General features: G+C 40.4%; 1 protein-coding gene across 1 annotated transcript in view; it reads right to left on the bottom strand.

Moving 5' to 3' along the window:
• Window positions 1–17,210, bottom strand: part of ST8SIA1 (ST8 alpha-N-acetyl-neuraminide alpha-2,8-sialyltransferase 1) — a 65,726-nt gene that overhangs the window by 10,437 nt on the left and 38,079 nt on the right. The window contains exons 3-4 of the mRNA XM_026703066.2: window positions 11,171–11,280; window positions 7,602–7,694 (exon numbers count right to left, since the gene is read on the bottom strand). Of these exons, the coding sequence (XP_026558851.2) occupies window positions 7,602–7,694; window positions 11,171–11,280 (203 nt within the window). The remainder of the gene's footprint in view (window positions 1–7,601; window positions 7,695–11,170; window positions 11,281–17,210) is intronic.

The following is a 17,210-nucleotide window of genomic DNA, read 5'->3' as shown; positions in this document are numbered from 1 at the left end:
CATCTGGGATTTTGCCTCTGGAGGAAAAACTGTAAAGAGAAGAAGAGGAAAAAAGTTTTGTTTGTTTGGATTGTTTGATAACTCTGACATTTGGAAATTACTTCAAGATTGAAAGCATCTGGGTTGTTTTTAAAAAACCTATAAGGGTACCATCGGTTGATGAACTGAAAATGGAATATGAAAAATTAAAAGAAAGACAACAAAGTGGCAAGGATTCCTTGGGAGCTGCCTTCCATTTTTTAGAAATGGCGGTTTCTACGTACCAGCAAATACTGGAGGAAGGAGAAGGAGGAGAAGAAGAAGAAAAGGAAGAAGCCATTTTTAATGGACTAAAAAGTTTGACTAAGAAAGAAAATGGGAAGAGAGGAAGGAAAAATGAGAATTTAAGATTTAATAAAACAACCAAGAAAAATAAAAATAGGGTGAAAAGAAGGTACAATGTTAGAAAGCAATTGAAAAGAGAATTACAACAGAGAGGGAAACTTAAAAACGGGGAGGGGAGAGGAGGGGCAAAAAGACCAGATTGGAGAAGAAAGGGAGGGAAAAAGAAAAAAAAAGCCACGGGTTAGAACAAGATTTTAAAAAGAAAGTTTTTTTTAGAGACGAAGGATGATGGATAGTCTATAATTAAAGAAGATTCTGCAAGAGTGCATAAGATAGCATTGTAGTATTTGCATTTGAAACAGTTTGTTGGAATATTTAATAAAATATTAATGTTTAATAATGATAGATGTTGATATTTAATAAAATATTAGGAGACTGTGTTAAATGATTAATGCTTAGTTAAAGTTCAATTTGTTACTGGTTTAATGTTATTATAACTTTAGTATTTTATTTTTTTTATTCTAAAACAATGTACTTATCAGAATTAGAATTAGAATAGAAATTATACATTTAACTATACTATAAGTTTACTATTCTTTTATTTTAAGATTTAATATGTAGAATGTACTAAGCAGAATCAGGATGGAAATTATGTATTATTTTAAGCTTTATTTTAGGAGAAGGCGTCATACTTCAAAAGTGATCACAGGGGAAATTTTTTGTTAAAGAGAAGAGATAAATAGATGTTTGGTAAAGAACGGACAAAAGATATAAGTATAATGACTTTGAAATAAGATGAAATAAATAAAATATAATTAAGAGAGTGAAAAGATGGGAGAAGTTATATAGAAAATACAAAATGGTTAATAAGATATGAAGGGTATATAAGGTGGGCATGAATTTGATTTAGGTCTGTCAAAAAAGATGTAACCTGGGGCCAAGTCACTTTTCAAAAGAAGTTTTATGTTTTATGTTTAGTGTGTGGATTATTTATGTTTGATTGTAAATTAATAAAATCTTGGAGAAATGAAATTAAAGGGAGAAAAATTGGAAAAGATATGTACAAATGATAACTAAGGAGTTTTTTTCCCCCAATGTTTTGCTTTAGGTTATGCATTTTGTGTGCTTATGACTGATTGAGAATTACTAAAACTTTGATAGAAAGAAATATAATTGAATAAAAGTGAAGGGAGAAATAATGAGAAATTTGGAAAAGATATATATGTGTAAATGGAAATGTGATAATGTGGAACTATGTTTTTTAAAAAATAATGCTTTATTTGCCTTGTTAAAATTTATAAGTAATTCTTAGAAAGGAGGTTTTATACTTTTATATGTTATGTTTTGTTTGTCTTCAAAAATCAATAAAACTTGTTCTTAAAAAAAAAAAGAACTTGAGCTTCCTGTTCCTGTGCAAGAAAATGTGGCTGCTGTCAGACTCCCACGGGGCTATGCAGGGGTCATAGCTGAGGTTGTCTGAGATAAGTTTAGTTGAAGCTTGGAGGGTGATGATGTAATGAAGAGGCTTGTGTTCTGAAAGGGTGTTGGGCAATTCCTAATGTGTCTTCATGGCTTTGCCTGGTTTGGATCTTGAGTGAGCTAATACCATCACCCTGGAGCTGAAGATCTTTTGTCTTGTAGATTGGCTGGCTCAGTCCTTATGGGGCTGTTAAGAAAGGTGGAGGGTGCTTTCCGAGCGCATGTTTCTCCTTCAGGGAAATATAATATTCTGCCTTTTTAATATTTCTCAAAATATTTCATTCTTCTAGGAGAGAGGTGGATGCTAACTTTCTATCCTACTGAAAGCCCTCTAAGTCAAATGTCCCCTGACTGTAATGTGCAAAATACTTCTGGACAAAGAGCTTTCTCCTCAAAAAGAGATTTTAAATTAACAGGACATATGAATGGGCCCTCCCTCAACCACCCAGAGAAACTGTCTTGCTTCGAAAGCTTGCAATAGAAGACAGATCTCTTCCCACCAGGAAGATGTCAGAAGGTGAGAACAAGCCAAGAAACAGGAAAAGCAGTGAAAAAAGAACAGCTGCCTTGGGTAAGAAAGGAGGGGGGGAAAGAGGAATCTTTCCTAATCCAGTATCTCAAATCTCCAGGGTTCCTAGATCTACACAGAATTTCCTGTTTCTCTTTGCTTCTGTCCGGGAATGCAGGCTAAAACTCACAACACTAGATGAATTCAGCATTTGTTCAGGACAAACGCCCCTCCCAACTGCCTCTCCATCCCCAGGTGTGCCTTATGAAGGGAATCAGGGCCCTTTCCTTCCTCATAAGCCACACAACCCATGTTGCTCTCTTCTGCGTTCTTCCCTGCATGCCTTAGGAGGAGGAGGTGGTGGACCTTGGTCTTCATCTGAACCACCTCTCCCTTGTTCTACCTCTCCCCTGCTCTGCCCAGCCTGACTTTGCCCTTCCCGTTTCCTCCACAGCCAACGGAGCCATTCTCCCGCTCTCTGTCAGCTGTTCAGCTGTTTGTCTTCCCCCAGATTCAGACTCCGACTGGAGATGGGTGGTGGGTGGGTAGAGATCATGACACCAACTCTCTACTAGAGCAGGATAGAAAAGATGTAACATCTGACAAGCCTGATTTTCAATCTTAGCCTTATGTTGTGACTGCAGAAGACCTTTTTCATTTTGAAGAATGCTGTTCGAGCTTTCTCTACCCTTGTCTTTACTTCAGTGGTCATGTCCCAGCTTTCATGTAAATTAGAAGTGCAAAATGCAAATCACCAAACCAGTAGTTACACCGGGTCAGATCCCACCCCTACCAACATAGACATAGTAGATGATGAAAAGATGAAGTATTTAAGTACAGGGGAGAAAACTACCTATTTATAGAAACAGAAGCAGTCAGGGGTATGTCAAGGAACTCTTCTTTTGCAAGAAAAACATGAACATTTATTTAGAAAATAAGTATAAATGCACACATGCGGTGCTTGCAGTTAAAAAAAAGTTAAGTAAGAAAAACAGATTGAGGGCAGAAGAGAAAAATGGGTGGGTGTATCTAGCTCAGATGTTAATATTTTGATCAGTGTGAGGGGGAAAGACTTTAATATCAACAAGGACTGCAATTTTTTTTACAGTGATAAAAAAACAGCATATATCGATCTCTTTGTACCAAAGCCCACGCTGGCTGTTCTGATGGTATCTCCAAGACACTCTGGGGAAAAAACAGCTGAGGAGAGGAGAAAGAATGAATAGGAAAGGGCTAGCTTTGTTTTAATTTGCATTTTAAAATTATTCCAATTTAATTTACTTTATTTATAGCAAGAACAAACAGCCTTTAGGGCAAGAACAAAACTGATGAAAAGGTGGAGGAAGGAGACCATCAAGCAAGAAATAACATTAAAGGAGGATCTAGGTGAAGGATCTGATCTCCCTTATTCTACCTGGAGGGCTCTGAGTAGGTTGAGAGTTGGGAGCGCTTAAATGTAAAACCAATATTCTGAAGTAAGAAGCTCTTAGCAGATAACAACTCATGTGAACGTGGAGAGACACAGAGCCCAGCCTATCTGCTGGTTGACTACTACCAAAAACATGTACTGGTAAGGACTTATTTTTGGACAACAACAAAGCCAGAAAGGTAGCCTCATTCTGACAGTTTAAAGTTGGAAGAAGAAGTAGTTTACTTAATTCAGTACAATTAATACATCTTCCTCCTTGCATTGAATAGTTTCCCCTTCAGTCCAATGAAACACTTAACACTGGTAGCAACCCTGGAGTTACTCTGGAGGGTCAAAGCTCAACTTGAGGACTAGGAAGAGAAAATGTCTTTCAAGAGGTCAACCCTTCCAGGAATCCCGGAGCTGTATTGATGCAACAGAATCTCAAAAGTTTTCCCTTCATCCTTCTTCTCAAAGTGAATCAATGTGGGGTCACCTTATAGTCTCTTCCTAACACATTTTATGGGTCCATTCACACATTATTGACTGTTAAATTCCTTCTCCAAGGTTGTTTTGGTATTGCTCTATTAGCTTACAACTACAAGTAGACGCCTGGTTGGGTAATGCAAAGGATGGGCTGGATATTTCGAGGATTTCGGGTGCAGTTGAAATTTGGCAGTGCTGGTACCAGTCCCATCTCATCTTTCATTAGACCTGGTGGGTTTTAACCTGTCCTGCAGCTTATCAGCTCAAGATTTTGCAGGGTATTTGAATTCTGAGTGGCACAGTGGCTCAGTGGTTAAGACGCTGGGCTTGTCATTTGGAAGCTAGCAGCCCAGGTTTGAGACCCCGGCACCATGCAACGGGGTGAGCTCCCAGTCATCGCCCCAGCTCCTGCCAACCTAGCAGTTCAAAAGCATGAAATGCGAGTAGATAAATAGGTACAACTTTGGTGGGAAGGTAACATCACTCTGTGACGTCATGTGACCACATGACCGTAGTAAAATCTGCAGGGACTCCTTTGAATTCTGAAGGAAATGCCCATGTTCTTGTCAGAGTATATTTGTGAACTGGAATAGAACTTAGCAACAAAGTCAGCCAATGAATAGGCACAGCAACATTCCAGCCAATGGGAGCTGAATTGGAAAGTGAAACTAGAAGTAGCTTGGGTGTGGCTCTTGGCTCTAGTCCAGTAGTGGCTAACCTTTTTCGGCTCCCGTGCCAATAATTGCGCATGTGCTCACTTGCACACGCTTGCGTTCCAGCACCCAGAAGGGAATGCGTGCTGGGTCCCCCACGCGCCTTGCACATGCGCACGATTCCCCCCTCGTGCACCTCATCCCTGCGCATGCACACATATCTTCCACACACACCCCTCCGCATGCGTGCCAGAGGCGTGCACACATATGCGCAGTGGGGCTCTTCCGGGAGACCTCTCGTGTGCCAGGAGAAATGGCTCTGCTTGCCACTTCCGGAATGTGTGGCCTAGGTTCGCCAACATGGCTCTTGGCTCTGCTCTCGGCTCTAAACTGAAACTAGTCTTGCTTGCTTGTTGAAACTGATATCTGCTCTGAGCTGCTGCTGCTTGTGTTTTTGCTCATGTTACAAATGGTATTGTAAACTTTACTCATATTATTATGTTTATAAAGAAGTTAATGATCCTGATGAATCAGTCATCTGTGTGTTTTCCAGATTTGAATTTCTGCTGCAAACGCCTAACAGTTCTGCTGTATGGGAGGTGGGCATAAACCTTTCTGCAGAAAATAAATCTTGGTTCCTCTGTCTGTGAGCTTATTAAAGACTGTGAGACTTTTGGAAAAATCAAACCCAGGCAGCTTACATAATTTTTAAGACACTGATGCTGAAAAAAACCACAATTCCAGACAATAATAAAAGCAAAGGACCTGTAATTTCCTAAACGCTCTAACCAAATTATGCGCAGATATGAATGAAATGAAGGTTTACAAATATAGAAGATGAGTCATTTCGTACTCAAAGATAACACATTGTGAGTACAAATGATAGTTTCAGATTGGTTTTGTTTTTAAAAGAGGAATCTAAATATGGGTGCTGTCTCAATCTCTTTCAGTGTGTAGAACTTCAGGATTTCAGCTACTTTATTGCACTTCACTCCTCCAAAATCAGTTTTTGATAGTTAATTTGGATGTTTTGAGCTCGTTTGTTTAGGCAGGGTAATTATTTCAGAATTCAGAGATGTGAAAAGCATCTAGTATTGTGTACATACGGAATGTGGCAGGGGTCTTCCAACCTCCTAGAGACCCTCGCCTGATTTCAGGCTGTGGCCCATTGGGAACTGGGCTGTGCAAGCAGCGTGCAAGTGTGCAAAGCTCCATTTCTATTAGTACTTATTCTTCCAATAGAAGAATACGTACCCGCCTGGAGGAACACAAAAATGCAGTCAAAAAGCTGGAACACACTTCCTCACTAGTCCAACACATGGAAGCCACAGGTCATAGCATCAACTTCAATGGCACCAAAACCCTAGCCACTATAGAAAACCCCAGCCAGAGAATCATCAGAGAAGCCATAGAGATTGAAAAACGACCTGAAAGCATGAATAGAAGAGATGATTCCACCAGACTGTCAATTATTTGGAAGCCTGCACTCACAAACAAAAAAATATCCACACCACAAGCCAGGCAAACACCTGGGCACAGACAGATCCCCTCTGATACCTCCAGCTCAAACACACCCCAACCAGGCACCCAGATGAAACCTAGCTTCCTAACAAATGATAGCCATACGTTTACTCGGAGCCAAGCTGCACTAAAGGCCTCCAATAAAGTAACACAATGTTGCCAGCCAATCAAGATACAAAAAGAGCCCAAAAACAGACAGAAGATATTAGAAACATCAATCAAGCAGAACACAGCAAACTCCAAGACCAATAAACACAGACCAAGACTCCCAACCAATCAGGATGAAGAAAAAACCATTCTGGCACAGCAATAGGCTGCCCCAAATTTAAATCTGAAACCACTATTTCAGTCTGACTCACAGATGAACACTATACAGAAGCCTGATGATAGCAGATGAGAATTCTGCCGAAACGTTGCTACAACTTTAAAAGCACAACTACAATGACGTGGGAAAATACCCGAACAAAGCTGAATGCCATACATGTAAGTACCCACGAAAACTTAAGAAAATACACACACACACACATTTTACAGTGTATATTGAGCAATGGTTAATTTTTTTTTCTTTATCTTTATCATTGATGTGATCTGCCTTGTTACAATAACTCCTTTGTTCTTTAAAAAAACAAAACAAATTTTATTCAGTTTTTCACATTAAAAACAAAAATCTCTTTTGAGTGGACAACATATTTCCGGGTCATCACCTTTACATACAAATATGACAGCAATTATACATTCATATATGCATACTTAATTCTATTATTACCTTTTCCATTCCAAATATTCAGTAAGGAGAGAAACAAACACATTAATTCTAGCCTCTTTCATTAATCTCAATCGAAACTTCTTTTTGTTTCATTTTAATTATTTCAAATATAATCCTTTAATATTTATTTTAAAAATAAAGATAAACAATTTACCTAATAATAACAACAACAACAACAATAATAATAAAGTTACCAATTTCTCCCCTTGCTTTTAATAGTCTACATTAACTTATTAATCTAGTTGGTTCTTTAGTCAGTCATATTCCCTTTCCATGACACATTCTTTTTATAAATTCTAGATTAATACAAATTTTAACACTTAAAAAAAAAAACAAGTATAGGTGTACTCTTTTCCGTTCTTTCTTTTTTTAAACCCTCTCCGCAACATGCCTCATTTTTTCCCCTTATGTACTAAGCCTAGGAATTGAAAAAGAAACAGACAATCGGCTCCTTACCTTTTATTAATTATGCTGGGATTCGCTGTTACCAGTTGAGTTTTTGATCCTACGTCATTGCTGTATGCATTGCTTAGTGGAGGGAGGTTACATCTGAAGGGAAGAAAAAAGAAAAGTGAAACTGTAATAAATCATACTTTTTATGTTCATTCACACAGTTGAGGAGTGAGCTTGCCATGTTTTCTTGCAGATGTTTCATTACCCAAACTAGGAAACATCTTCAGACTATGCAAAAGAGATAATCCAGGGGTGGGCTTCAAAAATTTTAGCAACAGGGTTCTCTGCCTGGTTGCTGGGTGGGCGTGGCCATGGTGGGTGTGGCCTAGTCGGCCTCCTGCACCACAGTGGGGAGGGGGGCGTTTTTGCCCTCCCCGAGCTCCGGAGGCTCTCTGGAACCTGGAAAAGGGCCCATTTCTAGTCTTCCTGAACTTCTAGGAGGCCCGTTTTTTGCCTTCCTTGAGCTTCCATGCCAACCCTGCACTTACCTGCATCCCAAATGGGCCACGTGGGGACTCTTGAGAGGGGTGGGTGGGGCCAGCCAGGATTGGAATTGGGGAGTTCTCCGAACTGCATAGAATTTTAGCTCGGGGTTCTCCTGAATCCCTGTGAACCCCCAGCAGCCCACCTCTGCTATCACCCAGTCCAAAAGGGAAGAAAAGCTCCACCAGCAATCAGCATAGATTAACTCCAAGGTTAACATCAGACCAACAGTCAAGAAAACAATCGAGAAACTGACAAAGAAGCCGACAGCAAACAGCCCAATTGAAGAATCTCTAAGACCGTCTCCACCAACATTGACAGGGAAGCCACTAGAATATAAACTGACAGCAAACTCCATTCTAACCCTGATGATGTTACCTAGTTGGGTATTGAAATATCTGCAAGAAAACAACCCAGATCAGAGAGAACCAAGGACCCCTTCATGTCAACCATGAACAACAAATATTCTCCCTTATTAGTATTCATGTATTTGTTCAAGTCAAAAATCTATTAAGAGAAAGATTATTCCCATTGAGCCAAGTACACTTGCTACCACAACTGGGACTGGCAACTCCGTGGCTAAGCCAAGTGGCCATTCAGTGAAATGGTATGTGACTGTGCTGGACTTGTGACATCGGTTCCACTGTGGCTGTTCAGTGAATCAGCCACACCACACAACCATGACTTGCTGGCTTCTCTATTGAATTCTGCTTGTTCGAAACCAGTAATTGAAACTCGTACATGGTAACCCTATATGATTGCAGGACACTACGAAGATCATAAACTTATGCCAGTTGCAAAACACCCAAAAGGGTGGTTGTGTGATCATGGGAACACTGCAATAGCTACAAATTTTAAAAAACCCAGTCATAAAGCAACTTTTCCAGCACTGTCAAAGCTTCAACGGTCACTGAACTGGCTCTTGTAGTTAACCGGCAACAGGTGCGGATGGCTGAGGAGAGCAAGGACTCAGATAAGGGGCCAGGACCATTAGGGACCTTCAGAGATTGTGGGGGCTGGCAGCAGCGATGAGGAAGTTCCCGAGGAGCTTGTGCCAAGTGCGCATGTGGGCAGGATTGATCTCAGGAAAGAGCAGCTGCAGCAGCATGGGCAACTCAGGAATAAGACTGCAAGGTAATGGCCCCTCCTTCAAGAAAATAAAAGCCAGCTGTGAAACGAATGTTCTTTGCAGAAGGCAAAGACGTTTGGAAACTCCAGCCTCATGGACATTCCAGTATCCTGAGTTTGCATTTGAAGATTCTTGTATTGCAAATTATTTCTTGCCTGTCATCTTTTGGCAGTCTCGCACAGTTTGGCAAGGCTTGTCCTTATCACAGCTAATATTATTTTGCAGAAGCATTAAAAGGTTTCTGTTCCCTGTGAATTGTGTTTTGATTTGTTAGGAAAAGACGCGGGTCAGAACACAGGCGGTCAGTAAGAGACGACTTACAGATGTTTCGGTGGCAAACTAGATAACATCATCAGGCTAGAAGAGGGGTGGGGTTTGCCCTCTATTTATATTACTAACTATACTAGAGTTATTATCATTTTTGTGACAACTCTACAGCAGCCCCAAATCTGTAGCTTGTTGTGTATTTTAAAAATTATTTTAATATGTTCTGAAAAGAGCTTGTTTTTATGCTGGCTTCCTCCTCCCCTTCTCTAGGCTGGGCACATTAAAAATACATTCAGAGATAAAATCCAATCCATAAAATAAGTAACATGATTATCCCATGGTGGGTGTCAAATATGCATGCCCTGGAACTTGCTTTGAAGAACATATCGCAGTAGATAAAAGGGCCTTTTTCTGTTGGAAACCAACTCAATAATTGGATTATTGTGGGCTGGAAAAGCAATGCAATCAAAATCCGTTGGATCTTAGCAAGTGAAATGTTCACAGCAGCCTCTTAGACTGAAAATAAAGAGAAGATAGAAAGAATTGCCTCTGTTTGCGACTGTAAACATTTGACGACTTCATTGCCAAAATTTCTAATATAACTACCACTCTGGAGAAACAACAAAAGCTTTGTGGAAGAACAGCACAGATCGGACACTCCTAAATTTCAGTTACTAGTCCATATGAAGTATGGGACGCCTATCCTGCCTTGGGATGACCTCAGAACACATCCTGAAGGAGTGTACTGCAGAGGTCTCAACCTTGGCAACTTTAAGACTTGTGGACTTCAACTCCCAGAATTCTCCAGCCAGCTCTGGCTGGAGAATTCTGGGAGTTGAAGTCCACAAGTCTTAAAGTTGCCAAGGTTGGAGACCTCTGGTCTACTGAATTGCAATTGCAATACATATAGTCCTCAACTTACAATTGCTTCAGCAACCAATCAAAGTTACAACAGCACAGAAAACAGTAACTTGCAACCACTCCTCACACTTATGACCATCCCAGCATCCCCATGGCAACTGGCATATATTTACAATGGTTGCAGCTTCCGGGAGCCATTCAGCGTACTTATAACAAGCAAAGTCACTGGAGGAAGCTAGATTTGCTTAAAGACGCGTGATTCACTTTAAAAACGGGGCAAAAAGGTCATAAAATTGGGCATGGCTCACTTAACAACCGGCTTGCTTAGCAACAGAAATTCTGGTTCCAATGGTGGTTTTAAGTCAAGGGATATTTGTATGACAGAAGGAGATAATCAAGTGGAACAATTTTACTGTGCTGTAGTCCTCGACCTATGACCACAATTGGGCCCAAAATTTATGTTGCCAAGCAAGACATTTGTTAAGTGAGTTTGCTACATTTTATGACCTTTCTTGCCACAGTTGTTAAGTGAATCACTGAAGTTCTTAAACTAGAAGCATGGTTGTTAAGTGAATCTGGTTTCCCCATTGACTTTGCTTGTCTGAAGGTCGCAAAAGCAGATCCCATGAACCCCTGGGACACTGCAACCGTCGTAAATGTGAGTCAGTTGCCAAGCCTCCAAATGTAAATCACATGACCACGGGGAGGCTGTAATGGCTATAACTGTGAGAAATGGTTTCGAGTCACCTTTCTCAGTGCCGTTGTAACTACCTGTACCGTGAAAAAACGGTGAAGGTGACGAGAGGGAAGCATAGCCAAAATGGCGGCTTACCTCATGACGAAGTCCGCTTGATCTATCTGCTTGCCACAGCGGCTGTTTTTCAGAATCCCACCATTGCCCACTACAGAGCATCTCTTCAATGGCAGCTGGAATGGAACCACCTGGCGAGAGAAAACAGGAGCCACAATCACATTTCACACCAGGAGAGTTGTGGGAACTAGATAGACAGATAGATAGATAGATAGATAGATAGATAGATAGATAGATAGATAGACAGACAGATGATAGATAGACAGACAGACAGACAGACAGATGATAGATAGATAGATAGATAGATAGATAGATAGATAGATAGATAGATAGACAGACAGACAGATAGAATTCTTCATTGGCCAAGTGTGATGGGACACACAAGGAATTTGTCTTGGCGCAAATGCGCTCAGTATACATAAAAGATACATTCGTCAGGAGTTAAGAATCATCGGGTATCACACAATAATAGTCATAGGATACAATAAGCAATCAAATCATACTAGGAAACAGTCCATACAAATCATTAGGATACAAGTGACAAAGTTACTCACAAGTGGGAGGGGATGGGTGATAAGGAGTGATGAGAAGATTAATAGTAATGCAGACTTTGTAAATAGTTGGACAGTGTTGAGGGAATTATTTGTTTAGCAGAGTGATGGCGTTGGGGAAAAAACTGTCCTTCCGTCTAGTTCTTCTGGTGTGCAGTTCTCCTTATTTAATCCCAATTCCTGCTTAGGCAGGAAACCCTGTACTATTTCAGACAAAGATCGGACAGGTGTGATCCAGAAGGTCACCATTTCTATTCTTAACATTTTCTATGGGTTTCTGAACTTCCAACATTTCCTAAAACCATAGCTGGAGTAGAATTTGAATCACAAGGAGCCTTTGAAGGTCAGAAAATAAACCTCACACATTGCACAGGATGCCCACTTTAGAGGAAATGAGAAAGGTGACAGCTGCAGCCAGATGCACACATTTTAATGACTTCCTTCCTTTTTCCTAGTATGCAGGAAAATAACTGAACTTATGGCATAGCAGCAAAATCACATGTAGTCAGTTAAACTATACTTAAATTAGCTTGATACCCATGCTTCGCTATGAAACTATGTGGTCGGGCTTAGTTTTTGGGAAGGAAAAAAAAAGAGGGGGGGAATTCTGTCCAGCATCCATCGGTATTCATCTGGCTAGCGTCCTGTCAGTGTATGAGAGTTGAGGGCTGTTTGGAAACTGAAACATGGAAACTGAAACAGTATTTGCTATGTAAGGAGACAGCAAGGAGCCTGGGCGTGGCTTAGCTCAACTGTTCTGTACTAAATGCTGCTCTGAAAATGAAACTGAAACTCCTCTCCTCTGCTTGTATTTTGCATTTGGAACAGATTTCTTTTCAGGTGGGGAGGGGGAGTAGAACTCCTTAGCATCAGAGCGTGTTAATAATAATATAGGAGATACTAATGCTTTGGTGGTCATTTCAAAAAATCCTTTCTTAATGAGCACCTAGAGGCCAAGAGGAACATACGTGCCAAGTTTCAAGTTTGAAGGCTTAACGGTTCTGGAGATTTTGTGATGATGCATGAATGGTATTTTGCTTTTATATATATAGAAGATATCAACACAATATAGTGCAGTAGACTCAAGCTTGAAGCCAGCGAGGTGAATAGCCAAATGTGAAGAAGAGATTTGACATGCCTACTATTCTATGGTGGATGTAAGCAACTGACAGTCTTCCGTATGTTTCTAATCACAGTTCCAAGCAATCCTCATCAGTAGCCTTGCTTGCCTTCAGAAATTGTAGGTGCTCCATCACTGGAGGTTTTAAAGAAGAGATTAGTCAACTATTTGAAATGGTATCGGGTCCACTGCTTGAGTAGGGGTTGGACTAGAAGACCTCTAAGGTCTTTTCCAACTCAGTTATTCTGTTCGACTCAAACTATTAATTTAGAAAGATACAGAAGTCACCCATTCCTCATACACACGAATGAAGATTTCTGTCACATTTATGGATCAATTTTACAAAGTATACTTATATTTTATGGTTGTTAGATGCTTTCAGATTGGGATTAAACAAGGGGATAGAACTATTTATTTTAAACAATGGAACTATTTTTAATGTAAAACAAAATATTTTCAGGTTGAGAAGCTTGCATCCCTTGAAGAAATCTAAGACATATCTCAAAGAAATGTTCTAAAATGCAGAAAAATTGCTATGGACATACCCCTGAAATACAACTCCATTCTTGACTTTATTTAAAAAAAAAAAAGACAGAGATTTTTTAAAAAGGTAAACAAAATAGATAAAAGCAATATAATCAATATATAGCTATAAATCAATCAATCTATCTAATCTTTCATTTAATTATCTACCTACCTACATAATCATCTTTCTTTCTTCTGTCTGCCTGCCTGCCTGCCTGCCTGTCTGCCTAATCTACCTACCTACCTAATCATCTCACTCTCATCTTTCTGTCTGTCTGTCAATCTATATCTATTTATCTATCCATGTCTGTCTGTCTGTTTAGTTTTACACATTTCAAGCATATCCATTTATAATCTGTCTGTAAACAAATTGTTCATAAATTTCAAGTACCATCACATCTTCAATCCACTGTGTAAGTGGGGCCATAAATTCATTTTTCTGATGTTAATGCTTTGGATCCCTGCTGTTTTCTCCATTATTCCATCATGTTTAAATAGAAGAAAAACCACTAAATATTTGACTCTGATAAGCCAACCATGATTTGCTCTCTTCTGTTCTTTTTAGGGTAATAAAACTGGTGTTTCTATTGGTTTTCTGATAGTTTTCTGCATTGTTCTTGCTAGCATGCCGCTCCAACTCAGAAACAACATCAAATGTTCAAGATTGATAGCTGTTCAACACACCTGTCCACCACGAGTTTATCTGATCTCCCTTTAAAGTCCCCACAATGTAGTGGCTATTATTACTACATTTGATAATGAATTCCAGGACTTTCAAAAGTAATGCTTTCTTTTGTTCGTTCTCCTTCAATTACATTCATTCAATAGCCCTGATGCAATGTCTTTCAAACTTGACAACTTTAAGATATGTGGACCTCAACTCCCAGAATTCCCCAGCCAGCCATGCTGGCTGGGGAATTCTGGGAGTTGAGGTCCACACATTTTAAAGTTGCCAAGTTTGAAAGACACTGCCCGGATGTTTTGAAAGACTCAAAAAAACCAAAACAACAAAACCCTACTCTTCTCCCTTTTCCCAAGACACACAATTTCATACTTTAATTCTAGCTCTGTGTAGCCCGTACAGCATAATCTTCTAATCTCCTAGCTAAGATTTTTCCCAGGCGGCTTAACCAGTGACCCATAGATTAAACTAAGACTTTTCCTATGAAAGAGCACGTGGTCTTTCCCCAGTCATGCATTAAAAAAAAAAAACCACCACATCCACGCACAACTACAGCTGCTGCTGGAAAATACAAATACATCTTTTTTTAAAAAAATGTCTGCATCCCTATTAAATAATTCTGAAAGACCCAGATCACTTGCAGCCCTGCCTTTTTTTAAAAAAAAATATTTCCAAACTTCCCATTATGTGACTTTCTTTTCTTGGCTCATATAAAAATAATTCGGGGGGCGGGGGCTCAATAATTTAGCTCTGTGCTTTTCTTTTAGCCTTCCAGTTTCACCTCCCTGCTGTGCTCTGTGTGAATCTGGAGCTATCACATGTTATCCTCACAGTGGTGTCCACAGCTTTTAGTCTGCTACCTCAGGGATTCGGCCTCAAAATCTATAATCCAATTTTGGCAGTTAAATGGAGAATATGAGGGGTTTTTTTTATCATGGGAAGGATGTCCTAGAAAAACAGCAATCGCGCACCAACTCTCCATTTGCTAGACTTCATTGGGTCTTAACAGCTGAAGTATGAATAGGTCCTTCCTGAATCTGTTTGATAGACACAGATATATTTGTACACAATGGCTTGTATTGCTTTTCGATTGTAGGGAGAAAACTCTTGAAGAGTCGCTTGGACTGCAAGAAGATCCAATCAATCCTAAAGAAAATCAACCCCGCCTGTTCTTGGAAGGGGAAATCCTGAAGCTGAAGCTCAAACACTTTGGCCAACAAATGAGAAGAGCAGACTCCCTGGAAAAGGCCTCGATGTTGGGAAAGATGGAAGGCAAAAGGAAAAGGAGGACAGCAGAGAATGAGATGGTTAGGTAGTGTCATCCACGCAACGAATGTGAATTTGGGCAAACTCCAGGAGACCATGGAGGACAGGAGAGTCTGGCATGCTATGATCCATGGGATTGTGAAGATTCAGATATGACTTTAGGGACTGAACAACAACAACAATGGCTTGTATATCAATGACAAGCAGATTACAATGCAGTTGTCCTTGTTAAATTTGGTAAGACCGTACCTGTGCTTGCTTGATATATCAAGTTAGAAGGTTGCTCTTCTTTTCTACATTTGTGCACCCTAACCGATCCCATCAGTTAAAAAAGTTCTGACTGTGTTGTGGTTAGCCGGCCGCAGGTGCAGATGCAAGGAGAGCGAGGACTCAGATGAGGGACCAGGACCATTAGGGAGTGGACTGCTGCCTTCAGAGATTGTGGGGGCTGGCAGCAGCGATGAGGAGGTTCCCAAGGAGCCTGTGCCAAGTACGCATGTGCATAGGGTGGCTCTTAGGAAAGAGCAGCTGCAACAGCATGGGCGACTCAGGAGTAAGGCTGAATAGTAATGGCCCCTCCTTCAAGAAGATAAAAGCCAGCTGTGAATCAGACGTTCTTTGCAGGAAGCAAAAATGTTTTGAAACTCAGCCTCGTGGACATTGCAGTATCTTAAGTTGGTATTTGAAGACTCTTGTGTTGTAAAATATCTCTTATCTGTTATTCTTGGCAGCCTTGCACAGTTTTGGCGAGGCTTGTGCTTATCAAAGTGAATTAGTTTGCAGCAGCCTTTTAACCGGGGATTTGTAATAATCATTAAAAGGTTGTTTCCTTTGGTTCGTGTTTGTTTTATTGGAAAAGGGTTTGGGTCAGAACAGACTGCTGGGGTCTAGGAAGACATCCTTCTCTGCTCTTGCTCCCACCTTATGGAATATTCAACCCCTGAAAGTAAAGCAGCCCCCTCACTCTTCACGCCTTCTGAAAAGGGGCTAAAACATGGCTCTGTGGCTTCATGTGGGGAGCCCACAGTCATGGGGTTTTAATTATTCTTTCCTCCTTAAAAATGTTGGATAAACTTCTTCAAAGTTCGGAGAGGAGAGGAAAACGAAGACTAAAGAAAAACGAGGGACGCCAAACGTGTTCCATCTGGACTGTGAAATGGCCTAACTGCTTGTCCAGTTGGGGAAAAAAAACCTGTTTTCCCTCCCATTCTGCTGCTTAAGTCTACTTACTCTCTATAGGCCAAAAAAAAATCATCTTATTTTTAGATCTTTCGCAATGCTTTTTCTAAGGCATTCTAGCTCAGGACAGTCACTTCTTTTGCAGAAGTAATCTCATAAGAAGCTGCATTCTATAAGTCAGCCATTGGGTCACTTGAGTTCAGTTGTGCTGCCGCTGAGTAGCAGCTAACGTTCTTCCACCGACCCCAAACTCAATTCCTACCAGAGGTCTCCAAACTTGGCAACTTTAAGGCTTGTGGGCTTCAACTCCCAGGATTCCTGAGCTAACAAGACAGGAGGAGGAATTCTGGGAGTTGAAGTCCACAAGCCTTAAAGTTGCCAAGTTTGGGGATCCCTGTTATTATTATAATGTTAAAGAACATCATAATTCAATGGCTGCTCGTTAGATTTTCAACCAGGGAGAGGTGAGAAGGCAGTAGATGAAGGGGTGTGGAAGGAAGTATGGTATATCAAACCAGATAGGTATGGAAGGAAGGCAAGGGAAAAAGAGAATGATCACCAACAAAGCAATGAACTCAGTCACAGTGGCAATAAAGGTCTACACTGAGAAACCTGAAGGCCCTTAGAAGAGACAAATGTCTATGGAGATTCTCAGTCATCCAGGGCATAAGTGCTTTTTCCCTCCCTCAAAAGACAACTGGACTGGTTTTTAACCTTGAGAAAGAAGAAAACGTTTCG

This window comes from Pseudonaja textilis, chromosome 5, assembly GCF_049901715.1.
Source record: "Pseudonaja textilis isolate UNSWEBS1 chromosome 5, rPseTex1.2, whole genome shotgun sequence".
NCBI classification, from domain to species: Eukaryota; Metazoa; Chordata; class Lepidosauria; order Squamata; family Elapidae; genus Pseudonaja; species Pseudonaja textilis.
Note: the sequence above shows the minus strand (reverse complement) of the source record. Positions and strands in the feature narration are given on the sequence as shown.